This window comes from Venturia canescens, chromosome 2, assembly GCF_019457755.1.
Source record: "Venturia canescens isolate UGA chromosome 2, ASM1945775v1, whole genome shotgun sequence".
Classification (NCBI taxonomy): Eukaryota; Metazoa; Arthropoda; class Insecta; order Hymenoptera; family Ichneumonidae; genus Venturia; species Venturia canescens.
Window position 1 is genome coordinate 3,785,148 of NC_057422.1, and position 14,499 is coordinate 3,799,646.

The window sequence follows — 14,499 nt, forward strand, 5'->3', positions numbered from 1 at the left end:
TTATTTCACGAATTATTGATGCGGCTTGAAATATGACGAATTGGAAATTCGGCAGGTAAGAAAATTGGAGATTTACTGGAATTATTTGAGAGTTTTTTTAGACCATTTCGTTGGACTCCAACGTTGGAAACTTCAGCGTCATCCCAAACTGTTGCATTATTTGACACGCTCTGTAGCGATTATTATTACAATATCGATGTGGTCCGACGTTACTATAAAAACATAGTAATTTTTGCTATGAAAGTCTCTCCGTGCAGTTTCCGTACGATTGAGAAATAACAGGATTTCGGTTGGCAGTAAAAAACGTGGAAAAAGGGACCGGAAAAGGGCCGAGCGTAGAGCGAAGGAATTGGAGGGAGCGAGAGGGAGAAAATCAGCGTCGAAATGGCTCGATTTGCAGTCACCGATGCGTCCCCAATGGAATTGAATGTAGCGAAGCGCAAACCGGCGAGCCGGCTGGAAGGTCAATCAGTAGTATAAATACGCGTTGCACGGGCCTAGCCCGGCGTTTACGTCCCCGACATAACGATCAGCGAATAATTGCCCGTTGGTCCGGCTCGCGATTCGAAGCATTGAATATTGTGGCGAAATCGTGGAGGGTCGTGAATTAAATTGAGAATAAAACAGCACGGAGAAAATGATTGTTCGCGTGGGAGAAAATTGATGGAGGCTGTTTCGTAGAAAATCCTGAAAGATTAGAGCCAACGAAATGCGGATGACGCGTTTCTCGATTCGTCAAGAAGAAAAAAGCGTCGTTCATAAACGCACAATTTTTCGAGGGACATTCATTGAAATTTTGGTGCACCCGGAGTCATTTTTCGCAACGGGATTTTGTGCAAGCTCCTCCATGTACGAGGCCTGTACATTACGATCAAAGATGAGAGATCAAAGGGGCGATTGAGATGCGCCACGAGTCACGGTCGACGACACTCCCATGCCGGTCCGCTCGTGCACAGCGGAGTAAACACCTTGACTCTGATCTCTCGAGTAATTCATGACGTACGAGCGAGTGTGCCTACGCGAGAATTTTCCAACGATTATGTATTTCCCGTGATGAATTATTGATCGGTCGGACAGCGAAGCACCATCTTTCATCGCAGGAGACAACAAAAATGAGATGAAAAATGGCAAAAGAAAGAATGAAATCTGTCAACGAGTTGTCGACACACGCGATGATCCGTTAATGGAATAAATTTCGATTCAGCAGTTTTTATCGTGGCGAGAAACTCCAAAAAAAGCCGGTCCCGGCGCCGCAACTTTGGACCTTTCCCTCTCGTCGTGCGTGTGCTCGTGTGCGACTCCTTCGACAATGAAACGTTTCAGCGGTCACGCATCGCGATCTTTTTCAATATAATATGCGTTACTATATTTCCAGGCTACGCACCGTGCACAAGGAATTACGTAACTGGGGGAAAAAAGTTGCCACTGCACGTTCGAGTGCTCTTATTCCCCGATGTAAATACATAATTATTCGAAAATGTGATCGCTTTAATAGTATCGCTGCACATAAACAAAGACGCGCCTGTGCACGAGGCGAGGCACGAGGATTATTCGTTATACGCATTTCGGAGTGTACGAACCCGCTGCGTGGATTTTAGTTCAGCGTTCCGTGAATCCGCCGAGACTCAAAGCAAATATTCATCATCGTTTCATATATTTATTACCGTTTATGATACACTTTTACGGGATATAAAATGTAGTGAAAATATCCGCGTGCCGCATCAACCGGATGACATGAAACTCGCATAAATTCGTACCTGTGAAACCCAACGGTCGGTGCGCTCGATCTCTCGTTTCATGAAATGGAAAACTTGTAACCTTTCGTCGCGACGAACGAACGCTCGGGGAACGAGGACACGTGTCCAATTGTTTGCTGCTTCAGCAAACTCGACCGTACTTCGCTCTGACGGATTAGGAACGATCGAACGTTTCGAATATTTTTTCTCCCATCAGCGAATATGTCGAAAAACTCCTCGCTGTCAAAATACTGACGTGTTATTCATCGATTCCTTTATTTTTACTCGATTTTTCACTGTCCGATCTTCCGGTCACGATTATTTCCAACGCGAAATCCCATTTTTTCTCTGCCTCACGGTTCTTCGTGGCTTCCCTCGCGAGTGAAATTATCCTCGTTTTCTTTTTATCGTCGAGACATTAAATCATAGCGCATCGACATAAAATAATGTCCGCTCTCTGCACTGTCAAACTTATCACATGCATCGATGAAACGAGGTCGATAACACAGAAGCGGAGATCGCGTGACGAGGTCAAAATGCGTTGAGCAGTAGAATCTCGTGAAACTCTCCGGGAAAATCGAGGGGAAAAGGGGGACACGCGCCGCGCAGCTAAGCTCATTCTCTCGTTCCACACACGTTCGATTCACAATACAAGTGAAAGAGACGTATAAATACGAGGATATTCATTATACAGGGAATTGCGAAACGATGTTTGCATGGAATTCTCATTTTCCCACGTGCACCACACGAGCGAACTTTGTAAACGCTGCTCCCTTGGAAATTCCGCTTTACCGCTGCGCTCTGCTGTAGACACAGAAAAATAGTGAGATAACAGGTACATCGTGAAAACTGAAGAATCGAGGCCAGCCCATCGTTCAAGCACAAATAACGCGAGTACACGCGTTCGCGGTCGCAGCAAATAAAAATGACGTATTCTGAAAGCGGCCGCGGTAAGTTGGTCGTTAAAAAACTTGGACGATTCGTTCGATAGCGTATAATTGTTGGGAAAACGTGAAACTTCCTTGTTTCAAAAGTCACAACTATGTCGCCAAAAACGTTTCAAAGAAGTTGAGGCTGTACAGTCATTTTTTTACCCAAAAGTTATGACCTTTCAAAAGTTAGGCCAGTTTACAGTTTGGCAATGTTGCGTACACTTTAAAGAATAAAAACTGGGAAAAAAGACGAAAAACGGGTGAAAGCTCATTCGAAAACACGAGCGGTCCTAGCCTCAAAAAACTGCACGCGAAATAGATTATTATTAATATAATCTCAGCAAATCTCGTAATAAATCTGAAAAAAAGTTGACATTATTCAGCAAGCCTTGCTCATGTTGCCCAAAAAATTTCATATTTTTAGCATCGTTTTTAACGGAGATATCACTGAACGTGTCTTGACTTCCATAAGATTACGTGTTATTTGGCCCAAATTGTTATTGATTTATCTCAGCAACGAACGACGCTCCTGAACTGTCTGAAAATTTAACTGATTTTTTTGTACACTTCACTCTGTAAGATGCAGCGTCGGCTTAAAAGCGATGACATCATTTTCGTTCCAATGCCTCAACTTCCTTAATCCGAGGGGTAAGATAAAGTAGAAAAATAAAGGGGAATAATTTTAAGGTGATTTTCTAAACAAAACCTTCTTTTTTCGGCACGAGGAAGCAGTTTCTCGGCGCGGGGGACGGCTTTTTTGCGTCTGTTAACAGACGGAATAAAAAATATTTAAATGTCGAGCGTGGCAACGCGTCTACCCTTGAGATTCTCGATGGTTCCTCCGATATTTTTCACGTGCGAGTTAGCAGCCTCGTCCTTTTATCAGCGAGATTTTAAGAGTTCTGCGCCAGCTCGAGCTGATTCGAATGATTACCTCGAATAAATATTTATCATCGGAGCTCCGATCGAAATGTAAAATAAGCAGGAAATACGAAATGTTTTCTTTCAAGCGATCTCACAGTCGACCAACCTCACTTGGAGTTTTCGAAATCTAAATTCTTTGACACACTTTGAACAAAAAGCTTCTCCGTCGAAGAATTTCCATTTTGAAATTTGATTATCTCTCTCGCACTCACTTAATTCGCTCAAACGATTTTTTTCTGTTGCATTGGAATTGCGGGGGATAAAAAGAGGAACAGCCACCGCCGCTTTTCCACTCATTTCGTTAGACGATTCACTTTTGCACGTGCGTTTCTTTGGTATTATTGGTAAGATCGAAAGAGAAGAAGAAGCCGCGACGAGAAGCGCGCGTCGTGAGCACGACTGTTATGAAATAATCCCCGTCTTCGCTCCGAACGCGTTCTCGTCGAGCACGTTTTCACTCGGACAAATATTGACGTACGCGCGTCGACGCGGCAACCGAAGATCGGCCGTGTTGTCCTCGTAGCGCGTTCTCACTCGTTTAAATACGAGCGATTCTTCCCTTTTATCTCTTATCGATTCCGGCGCTTATCGCGTTTCACCTGTTCGACCGCTTCCACAGAACTCTCCGTGCACGCGTGAGGCTGCCGCGCCGAGTTCTCCAAACAATCGTTGCCGGGCTTGCCCACGAAATTTTAGAGAATCTCACTCACCGCGGTACGAAAAAATGCGGAAACACTGCCAATCCGATTTGTTTAATGAGCCGGACGAAAGCGCAGAGTAAACTCGACGTCCTCGATCTTGGAAAGCTCGCTCGATTTTTCTTTCCAGCTTTCATTTCCTTGTGCGCCATACAAAATTGCCATTGCTGCACCTGGACAATGACGAGAGAAAAACGCGAGTGCTTTCTAAAGCTGAAAGGCGACGGTGCGAAAAGTCGTTACGCGTTACGCTCGATTCGTCGATCAAGCGATGCCAAAGCAATTTTAATAATTGACCACTCGTTTCTAGTTAACTAACATAATGAGCGCGCCTCAGTGTACTTTAGTTATTACGTTTTCACTCGGTGCTGGACGTCTAAACATGCCAATGAGTCTGTTTATGTTTGAGCATCTCATTCAGCCGATCGATTTAAACTTTTCCGACTGTTATTCTGACTCGCAACCTCTCATCGTTGAACTTTCAATAACATCGAGTCCGCGATTGAATCGTGCTGATTGCGATGTCGCGCGTCTGCTCATCGTGGAAAAAAATGTCCGATTGGAATTCAGTGATAAAACAGGCGGAATTTAAATTGGGAAATGATGAAATATTCGCTTGGTTGATTAGCCGGAATCGCTCGTTCGTTTGGACACATCTCAAGCCTCAAATGTGCACGGGAACGTACGAAACTTGGATGAAACAGAACGAATGAGAGTCGTTCGGCGAGATCGAGTCCGGGCTTTCATTGTTGCTACGTCAGTTGAAAATTACTCACCATATTTCACCCCGCGACGACTTTCGATCGTGTCTCCGCTCGGTGCTCGTGCACCCAAGTATACGAGCGGAGCTCCCGAACGCACGAAAAATATGAGCTCTTCGTTGTTATTCCTCAGTAATTTAGACACACGAATTTGTCGACTGTGGAATTAAATCGTGGGAGAACGCAAGCTCCTGCGGAGGGAAGCTCGCGTCCCGAAGAGCGCGGCGGGGCTACAGCCGAGTGGACTCACCCCGGCTCGGTTGACTACGAAAAGCCTCGTTGCGGATTTCGCGCATGATTTTTCGTCGCGCAAGCGGGCGAGAAATCTCCGAGCGTTGACAAAGCGCAGCCAGAATTTTCGTTTCCCAAGGAAAAAGGGCGTTTTAAGATTTTTAAGGGGTAGAAGCGACTCACCTTTGCCATTTTGAGGGCTGCTCGATGTTCCAATACTCGGACAGTTTTTCCGCTCCGCGCGACTCGAAAACTGCCCTTCCCCCGGTGCCTCGTTCCGTCACCTCCCTTTTTCGTGTTTTCTTCACCGCCGATATCGGGCTCTCGCCACGAGCGTGGAATTTACCGCGCGCACTAATATTCCCTCCCTCGTTCCTTGGGCACTCTCGTTGCAGCGGAAATTCGGTGGGTGATCGAGGCTCGCATAACGTAACCGTTTGTCAACTTCGTCCCTCACACGCGGCTTTTCGGTCCGCTCACTGCTTTCGTACGATCGTTCACACAACTCAACTGCGATATCGCGAGGGAAAAACGAAAAATTGGCAGGCGCGCACACGCCTCGCCGCGGTCGAGATTCGTGGATGGCGGAAGGCGCAGGCACCCACGACCAGCAACGACGCCGCTTTGATGCCGGCTTCGTCGCCTCACGGAAGCTCCGGTATTGATCAACGACGAGAGAGACAGAGACCGCACTCGGTGCTGGGGTCGGACGGGACGGCCTCCGCGTCCCCTAGCGCCCTGTCCGACGAACCTCTTTTTCCCTTTGTCACCCGCGCGAGCCTCGCTCCTCGTCCTCGCGCACCAAACTCAATCACAAGGCAATTGTACCCGGACAGCACCGCGCTCGTATGCACTTCGAATTTACATCGACTCGGAGGCTTCAAAAGCCTTATTCAACACTTCTTTATTTCCTTTCCCGAATCGCCATCCGGAACCTCCGATCGTACAGTCGGAAATAATAATCGCGCGGCAGACAGGATGCATCGGGAGATCAATTTTTCTGTTCAACTACGAAGCTGCGACTGCGAGTTCCGTCCTTCGAATACCATTTTTTCATTATCTTTCATTATTTTTCGAATCGTCTGTAGCTTCAGTCGGCCGCACGAGCCACGCGCGATTTGAGAAACTATTTTTTCATTGTCATTGTTTTTTATTTACTGAAAAAAATGTTGTCATTCGAATAAAGCATATACGGTGGGGAATAAAATTATTTATTTGCGTGTTTGTTGAAAAAACACGAGATTCCGGGAAAATAATAAACCGCGATTGCAAACGACAATTTTTTTGACGAATATGTATTGGAATTTTAAAAAGTCGATAGCTCGATTCAATGAATTCGACTATTTTTACTTCGCTTTTGTGCAAGATAAAATGCGTACAACTTTAGGATGAATGATGTTTCAGTGCTCAGCAATATACTAAGGGATGCTAAAGTTCGTCGTCACCGTGGTCGTCAGCGTGGCGTCGTGGCAGGGGAGTGGGGACGATGGCGCCTCGCCTTGTGAAAAAAAACGAGGGGTATGAGTCAAGTAGCAAAGATGAGCGAAGGCTGGACAGCCATAAAAAAGCTCTATTCTTCTTGCCATTATTCGAATTTACCATGCACGAGCGAAAACAGGCACGTTTCGCATGTGCAAGGCATCTGCGATTTTGACAGGTGTTAAGAATTATTATAATTTGTACGGGGATATTCGTAGGACGTAATGCAAATTAATTTCAATAACCTAAAAATCACGAAAAATCTGAGCACAAAATATCACGTTCGTTTGTTTATTTCGCAAATTGTTCTCGAAATCCCAAATATATGAGCAGCGTTTGTCATCGTCGAGCATGACGATCGATCGAGTCGTAAATCCCAATTTCATGTACTAAAAAATTCGCGCACGAAGTGCCCGGCGAATAACAAAAGAGAGAAGATGACTCAGGTTCAAACAAAAGCGTTGTAACGTTTATTTTTCATGAATTCCCCGTTAGCGCAGCCGCACCGTTGCGAAGTTTGACGAACAATCTGCATGAAAACACCGTTCTTATGTTTCGTGTTATTGCCGACACGAATGAAATAATGAAAGTGGAAAAATATCCGAGCTAACATAGAAAATAGGTATTTAGAAACGAAAGCATTGAAGAAACTGAAATATACAAAACAAACAGTGTTATCGTGTCCATTCAACCCTGCCTCGCAGTACTTTGGAAGACGAGAACGCAGAACGCTCGCGTATCAAGGACGTGACGCTTCTCGAAACGTTCCACGCAATCTACAAACTCAATAACGATGGAAAAAAGAAGAATAGTATGAAAAAAGCGTTTTATTTTTCGTTAAACGAGCATTATATTCGTAATTAATTAATGGTAAGAATAAATTCGAAGATAAATCAGTCTCGCAAGCATGCACGTAATTCTCGTTCCATAGACGGTCACGAGAGTCAGGAGAAAATCCCGCGACACACACGCCACGCATCCCTCTCCTAAGCAAGAGAAGAAGACCGTCTATTTTCGCGCTACTATACTTTGCCCATCTCTTCTATATGTCCAACCGTCTCACTCACTCTTTTGCACGTATACGAGCGAGCGTTTTGTTTTTCACCACACTCTTGTGCTCGCGCCACAATTATCACCGTTAAATCTAGAACTGTGTACTCAATTGCAACGGTCAGACTCGTAAAGATACATATGAATCGTATAAAAATAGGGTAGAAACACGAGAATACAAGATTGCGAATATATTTTCGAATCACCTGGAGCAGCCTCAAAGTTTCGCAGCATTTCAAACGTTCTAATTGCAGGTTACTTTGAAATTATAATTCAGCAAAATACTTACGACTATCATTATCCCTCATTAAAACATGATTTTTTTTTCCAAAATATATTCTTCTGGCCTTAAACACTTTAAATGTATATATATTAACGCTGCTAATACGATATCTTGTTAAGCAAAATTATACTTTAACACTCTTTCTGCCGAATCTCAGGAATAATCACTCGTATTATGGTGTTGAAACTTCTACACATCGAATCACTATTGCTATTGAATATATCTCGTGTTTACAACGCCACCGTATTTTCCATATGAGCGTGTCGAACTTTGAGTACTAAAATACGCGTACATATGTGCTGACGAGTGAAAAACTAGTGCACGGAATGTCCGCCAACACAAATGATTCGTCCCTCTGTACCGGACAGTGGAAAAGCTTCCGATGTACTGTCCCCACGGGAGATTCTCTCCGTTCTCGGCTATCCAATCATAGAAAATCCTAACAAAAATCGGTGCCAATCGTGAAATGGGATATTTGGGGCTTTTCGCGTCTCACTACAGGAGATTTTCGCCGAGACATTTACTGCTCAATGCGTATTTAAACATGTGTACAGCCGCGCAGGTTTTAGTCTGCTTAGATGTACCGAAACAGCTCACAACGGTTATAAAGAGGTTACCGACTGGAAAAATTTTGGTTTCATATATATATTTATACTTGCGCGTGAACCGACCTTGCAAAATTCAAATGGAATTCAAGTTGGAAAACAAGTACCGTGTAGCGAACTGTCATTGTTGTTTTTAACGGTCGTCGAAACCACCATATTGTCATGGGGTTCCATGTACGTCCTCTCTCTTGTTCTGAATTAACGAAATTGAATTTTCTAATTCAATTATCTAGATACAAAAAATACAGAGTATACAATCCGTAACAAAAAAAAGGAATATTCCGGTGTTGCGCGTAAGTACCATAATGGGAACTATAAAGATATCTAGTTTACCGACATATCTGCTCAGTAGATAATCAACTGCGAGTTCATTACCTAGTGAACAATTCATGAAACTTCGTCATTTTTCTCGTACCCTCAATCCCCATGAGAAACGACACTGAACAAAAATAAATTCCAAGAATCATCGAGTGAGGGAGGAATTTATCAATAAATTAAGTAACGACACCAACTTGTTAGCACGAGGAGCTCATTTTCGTATTCACAATTTATTATCTTATTGCAATGATCTAAATTTACCGATGAATTGAGATTGCTGTATCTCTTCCGGTAAAACATGTTTAGTCTAGAGAAATTTTACCACTTGTTTTGCCGATCATTTAACTCGAGCCTATTAAATATGTATATACCTTCGATTGCGCAGTATACGTCATCATACGGTGGTCATACGACACCACATATGTTCGAATCTTTTTGAGCGCTGCGTTGGTGTACGACGAAACGAGTGGATTGAGCAGGTTGGAATTGTGCCCACGTGCACACGTATACACTCGAATGTATACTTAACTAATACCAAGTGGGTACTGCGTTGGACCAATCGCGTTAAACCACGATCGCAATGGCGGTGTCACCAGCCAGTATTGTGATATCAGAGAGATAGTCGTGACTGTGAAGTAAGATTATTTGTGAATTTTGTCATATAAATTTGGAAATTTGAAGACACGACTGATTTGTCCATCTTCTCCGAAATGTATCACTTTGGCGTATTGATTGTTTTATTATATCACTCGTTAGACGGTAAGTAGATGACATAACCTAATCGTTGTTACCGTAATTCCTCCACTTGATTGTGTACAAAAAATATTTACCTTTTCTCTACTAACGTTATTTTTTTTTGTAACGCGAAGCTGTCGGGAGCGTTTCACAGGCTGAAATTGAAAGACATCTGGAACTTGGCAGAGATTTCCTTGCTAAGAGACAATTACAAGATGCTCTTACTCACTATCATGCTGCTGTTGGTAAGTTTCAATGTTCACGACTTATCGTAAATTAAAAAAAAAGCTAAGAAACAAAATTACGGTGAAATTGTCCTTTTCACGTTTGTAAAGTCTTAATAAATTTTTTTATTGAATCTATTCAATTATACAGAAGTGACAAAATTAATAGTTAGTAGTCAAAGTGTATCAAAGTTCATCAAAAAGTTTTCAAATTTCCAACTCTTTACTCTCCTACATAAGGAACTGTAAATTTGAAGTAAAATAGAGGGATGTAAAACCAAAGTATTTCACGGGGAGTCAGAACTCAAACTGATTAAAAATGTTCAAAACAGGTAAAAAAATATTTTTATAACTGTATTCATAAAAATTCTACTTGCAGATGGAGATCGAAATAATTACCTGACTTATTACAAACGAGGCACTGTCTATCTTGGATTGGGTAAAGCCAAATTAGCTCTGCTGGACTTCAGTAAAGTATTGGAGCTCAAGCCAGATTTTACAGCTGCTCGAGTACAGCGGGGAACAATTTTTCTTAAACAAGCTGAATTTGATCAGGCTGAAAGCGATGCTTTAGATGTGGTGAGTATCTGAAAATTATGAACATCAAAATGCAGCAAAACAGGGATAATTTTTTAAGGTATTTAGTTCAGTTATCTGAAATACAACGGAACTAAAGAACGTCCTCAGTCTTGTACATCCGTTGCTCAGATCTTTAGAAATAACTATTTTTCAAATGTCACTGCTGAGTGCAGTAATAGCAATTCACTATATGATTCACATTCAGCTGGCTGTGGAACCTCACAATGCAGAGGCAGAGAGCACATACAAAAAGATTCAGCCAACTCGTGATTCTTACCGTTTGGCTCAATCTCTTGTTCAACAAGAAAGGTACGATGAAGCAGTTGATTTGTTGTCCGACATTATTGAAGTGTGTCCGTGGTCGCCATTTCTACGAGAACTACGAGCTGAAGCAAACGCTGCAGCGGGTGACTACATGAATGCTATTTCCGATATACGCTCAACAACAAAACTACTCTCAGACAATACGCAAGGCTTCTACAAGCTATCAGCCATGCTCTATAGAATCGGACACGTAGATGATTCGCTGAAGTGAGTTTCACTTTTTTTGCTGTTGTACTTAAAAAAATACTCAATCATACGCCATCTTGTTAAAATTAAAGTCTTATCATCGGTTACGAGGGACATCGATGCTGGATAAAATATTGAAATCTTCTTCTACGACTTTGTAGTTTTGTGTTTGCCAGTCTGATTCTTCTATAAAAATAGTCACGACAAACATTACATATAAATTTGTAATTCAACACGGTAATTATTTTTTATCCTCTTCAGGGAAATCCGTGAATGCCTAAAACTCGATCCCGAGCACAAAGAATGTTTCCCCTTCTACAAGAAAGTGAAAATAATAGCAAAAAAATTGAATGACGCAAAGGAAGCCAACGAGTCGAGTGATACCGAGGGTTGCGTCGCAGCAGCCAATTACATTTTAAAAACAGAAAAAAAACATGAAAAAGTACGTTTTTTGGCGTATCAGTGGTTGTGCAAATGCTATCGCAACGACGAAGATGCCTCGCTTGCTGTTAGCAACTGCAAGGAAGCCTTGGAAATCAACCGAGATGCCGAGATCCTGTGTGACAGCGTAGAAGCGTATCTCAATGCGGAAATGTTTGACGATGGTAATTTTAGATATTTTACCTACTTCGTACAACAGACACTTTTTATCCGTTTCAATGGATTCTTGTGAAATGTGATAAAATTTTTCTAGAAAAATAAAAATTACAGACTCTTAATAGTTTTAATTTTCATCAACAGCGATACGAGAAGCGAAGGAGGCCCAACAAATGGATCCGAGCTCCGAGAGAGCGAAGGAACTCCATCAAAGGGCACTGCAACAACAGAAGGTGTCGGAATCACGTGACTATTACAAAATTCTTCACGTGCCGAGAACAGCGACGAAACGTGAAATCATAAAGGCGTACAGAAAAGAGGCACAAAAGTGGCATCCAGACAACTTCCAAGAAGGGGAGGCGAAGAAACGAGCAGAGAAAAAGTTCATCAACATTGCTGCGGCGAAGGAGGTTTTGACAGACGAAGACAAGAGAGCAAGATTCGATCGGGGTGAGGATCCTCTCGACCCCGAATCAGGGATGCATTCGGGTCCGAAGTTCCGTGACTTCCATCAGTTCCACGGAGGCGGCTCACCCTTCCAATTCAAATTTCACTTCAATTGATGAAGAAATTACGTCCGGTAGAAGAAAAAAAAACAAAAGAAAAGACTTCTCGTCGCGATTATGACGGCTCGTTTGCTCATCGTTCATTACGTAGCTTCGTAACACCAATATGCTGATGTTACTGCTTGGAGCTCGTTGTTTGACTTGTTCGAGATATAACAGCAACACGCATTGTTGAATTTATAAACGTGACTTGTTCCAAGAACATTTTCTCCATGTCTGAGACGTTGTGTTTGGACGGTGAATTTATCGGGAGAAGGGGCTGAAAATGTCACATTTTCATCCACAACTTCATAGTGTAAAACTGTAAAACGTGATATGATACGAAATAATCGTGCATCAGTGCAACACTCTTCAATTTTCCCAAAGATACGACTTTTTTATCATCTAATTTCCACGTCGCAATTGAACATTTTAGGGAAAAAAGGTATAAAGTTAATCGAATTTGTAGACTCATGTGGAACTTGCAATAGAATATTCAATTTGCACTCCGCACCATCGGTGAGCTCCGATTATGCCCACGAATAACGTTGCAATTGTCAACAGTTCACAAACTAAGAATTATACCAGAGGTATACATCAGTTATTACAGAAAAAAATGCCTTTTCGCAGCAACTACCTAGCGTAGAATCTACAAAACAACCATTGAATTGAATGCAATCGTTAACGGACTTCAAAACGACCAATAAGTCTCTCCAAATTTTTAAGCTCGCACTGCGTACTCCAAATTATACAACGATTGTGACTCGTTTTTTATAAATAGTATTGAAGTCTGCATCGCTTTACCTATCAAATGTACTTGAAACTTCATTCTTCATTGTAGAAAAATGAACAGATTTTTCGATGAATTTAAACTGAAATCAAGAAAAAGTTGGACCAACTTTTGGTCGTTGTGGTTTTCAAATGAAAAACACTATTCAGAACACTGGAAAGAAAATAAATTCAATTTATGCCCGCTGTTGTAAACTTCAACATTGTTTCAATGGAGCATTTGTACTCGGCTCAGCTACTGATGTTTGAACGGTAATTATCGAGTTTCGCCAATGGACGAACGGTTATATATATTAAATTTACGGTCAAATAGTTGATGCATCTCAGTTGAGTCAGCTGTCAAACGAAAATGACAGTAGAATAAAATCAAAGGAGCTTGCTAAATAGCTTAAGGAATGTGTCATTTTTAGGATTTTGTTTTACAAAAACTATCGAATAGATTTCGTATTTTTGGCACATGTATTGAATTTTCTTATCCTAAACATAATTTTCAACTAACAATGTCGAAAATTTTAAAAGTCGAAAGAACCGCAGGAAACACGTGAAAAAGAGTATTCTCGGACAAGGGTTGCTTGTGAATTTTTCACATTCATCAAACGGAAAAACATTTTTCGACAAATTTGAACATTCGAAGTAACAAAAAAAGCATGTTTCGAATTCTTTTTTCATTTGCTTAAACTTTTCAGACTTAAAAGTATAAAAATTACTCGTGCATTTAAAGATCATGTGAAATTTCTACAAAACGATCAATAAGTTCAATAAATGAATTTAAAAACGCTCGCCCGCATTTATATAACGTAGTGCATCTCTGCCTCAGTCTATACAATTCGCAAGCCAATATCCCTGTCGAAAGTCTCGGCATCTGAATTTAATGAATTACGTGTGAGAGTGCATTTCGAGCGTAAAAACACATTGTTTTTTTGTATTGTTTTTGTAAATATGGTGAATTACTATCGACCAAATGCGATCGAATCCTTCCCACATATAAAAATTATATATAGGGGTGTGTTAATTTCGACTCTCATTCAAAGTCTGAATTTTCACTTGGAAAAATATCTGCCACTAATGTAAAATCTAAGAGAAAAAATTGTCGCATCGTGACAGAAAATGAAAAATAATTTGAATCTCGAACGACTTTGAGATTTCTCCATAATCAATCAGTCAAAAGTTTCATTTCTTTTTCTGTTAGCAGTAAAAAAAGAAAAGTAACTATCTCTGAAAAGATAAAGAAATGAAATAAAATTTCAAAAATGGCACATCTAAATATGTATCCATTAATGCATTTGTGTAAATATGGATGTACATATATGGACACATATATATCCATCGCATATTTAACATAGGTTCAGTGCTGTGGAAGTGAGTTTATGCATGGGAGTGAGTCAGAATTCTATGTACATACCTAAACTGTATCTCTGAAGTTTGTTTAAAAATATATTTGAATAATTTATACAAACCTTTTTGTAAATTTCTGATTGAGGATTTTTTTTTAGTGAACAAACA

At 41.3% G+C, this 14,499-nt stretch overlaps 2 protein-coding genes across 7 annotated transcripts in view; one reads left to right on the forward strand and one right to left on the reverse strand.

Annotated features, from left to right (window-relative positions):
* Nucleotides 1-8,486, reverse strand: part of LOC122406502 (stress response protein nst1-like) — a 43,109-nt gene extending 34,623 nt beyond the window's left edge. Inside the window, exons 1-3 of one of the 6 annotated variants that reach the window (XM_043411981.1) lie at nucleotides 8,101-8,486; nucleotides 6,662-6,780; nucleotides 5,466-6,439 (exon numbers count right to left, since the gene is read on the reverse strand). In XM_043411981.1, coding sequence (XP_043267916.1) covers nucleotides 5,466-5,474 — 9 coding nt within the window. In that variant the 5' untranslated portion in view covers nucleotides 5,475-6,439; nucleotides 6,662-6,780; nucleotides 8,101-8,486. Of the gene's footprint in view, nucleotides 1-5,066; nucleotides 5,206-5,465; nucleotides 6,440-6,661; nucleotides 6,781-8,100 lie in introns of those variants that run through there. The other 5 variants (XM_043411983.1, XM_043411982.1, XM_043411980.1 and 2 more) reach the window with 5 other exon arrangements.
* A 975-nt stretch (nucleotides 8,487-9,461) lies between these two features.
* P58IPK (dnaJ homolog subfamily C member P58IPK) lies at nucleotides 9,462-14,452 on the forward strand. The gene is made up of 6 exons (XM_043412000.1): nucleotides 9,462-9,776; nucleotides 9,887-9,997; nucleotides 10,356-10,555; nucleotides 10,761-11,086; nucleotides 11,327-11,670; nucleotides 11,807-14,452. Exons 1-6 carry the CDS (start codon nucleotides 9,728-9,730, stop codon nucleotides 12,223-12,225), a joined length of 1,449 nt encoding a protein of 482 aa, XP_043267935.1. The 5' UTR covers nucleotides 9,462-9,727; the 3' UTR covers nucleotides 12,226-14,452.
* Nucleotides 14,453-14,499: the final 47 nt, after the last annotated feature.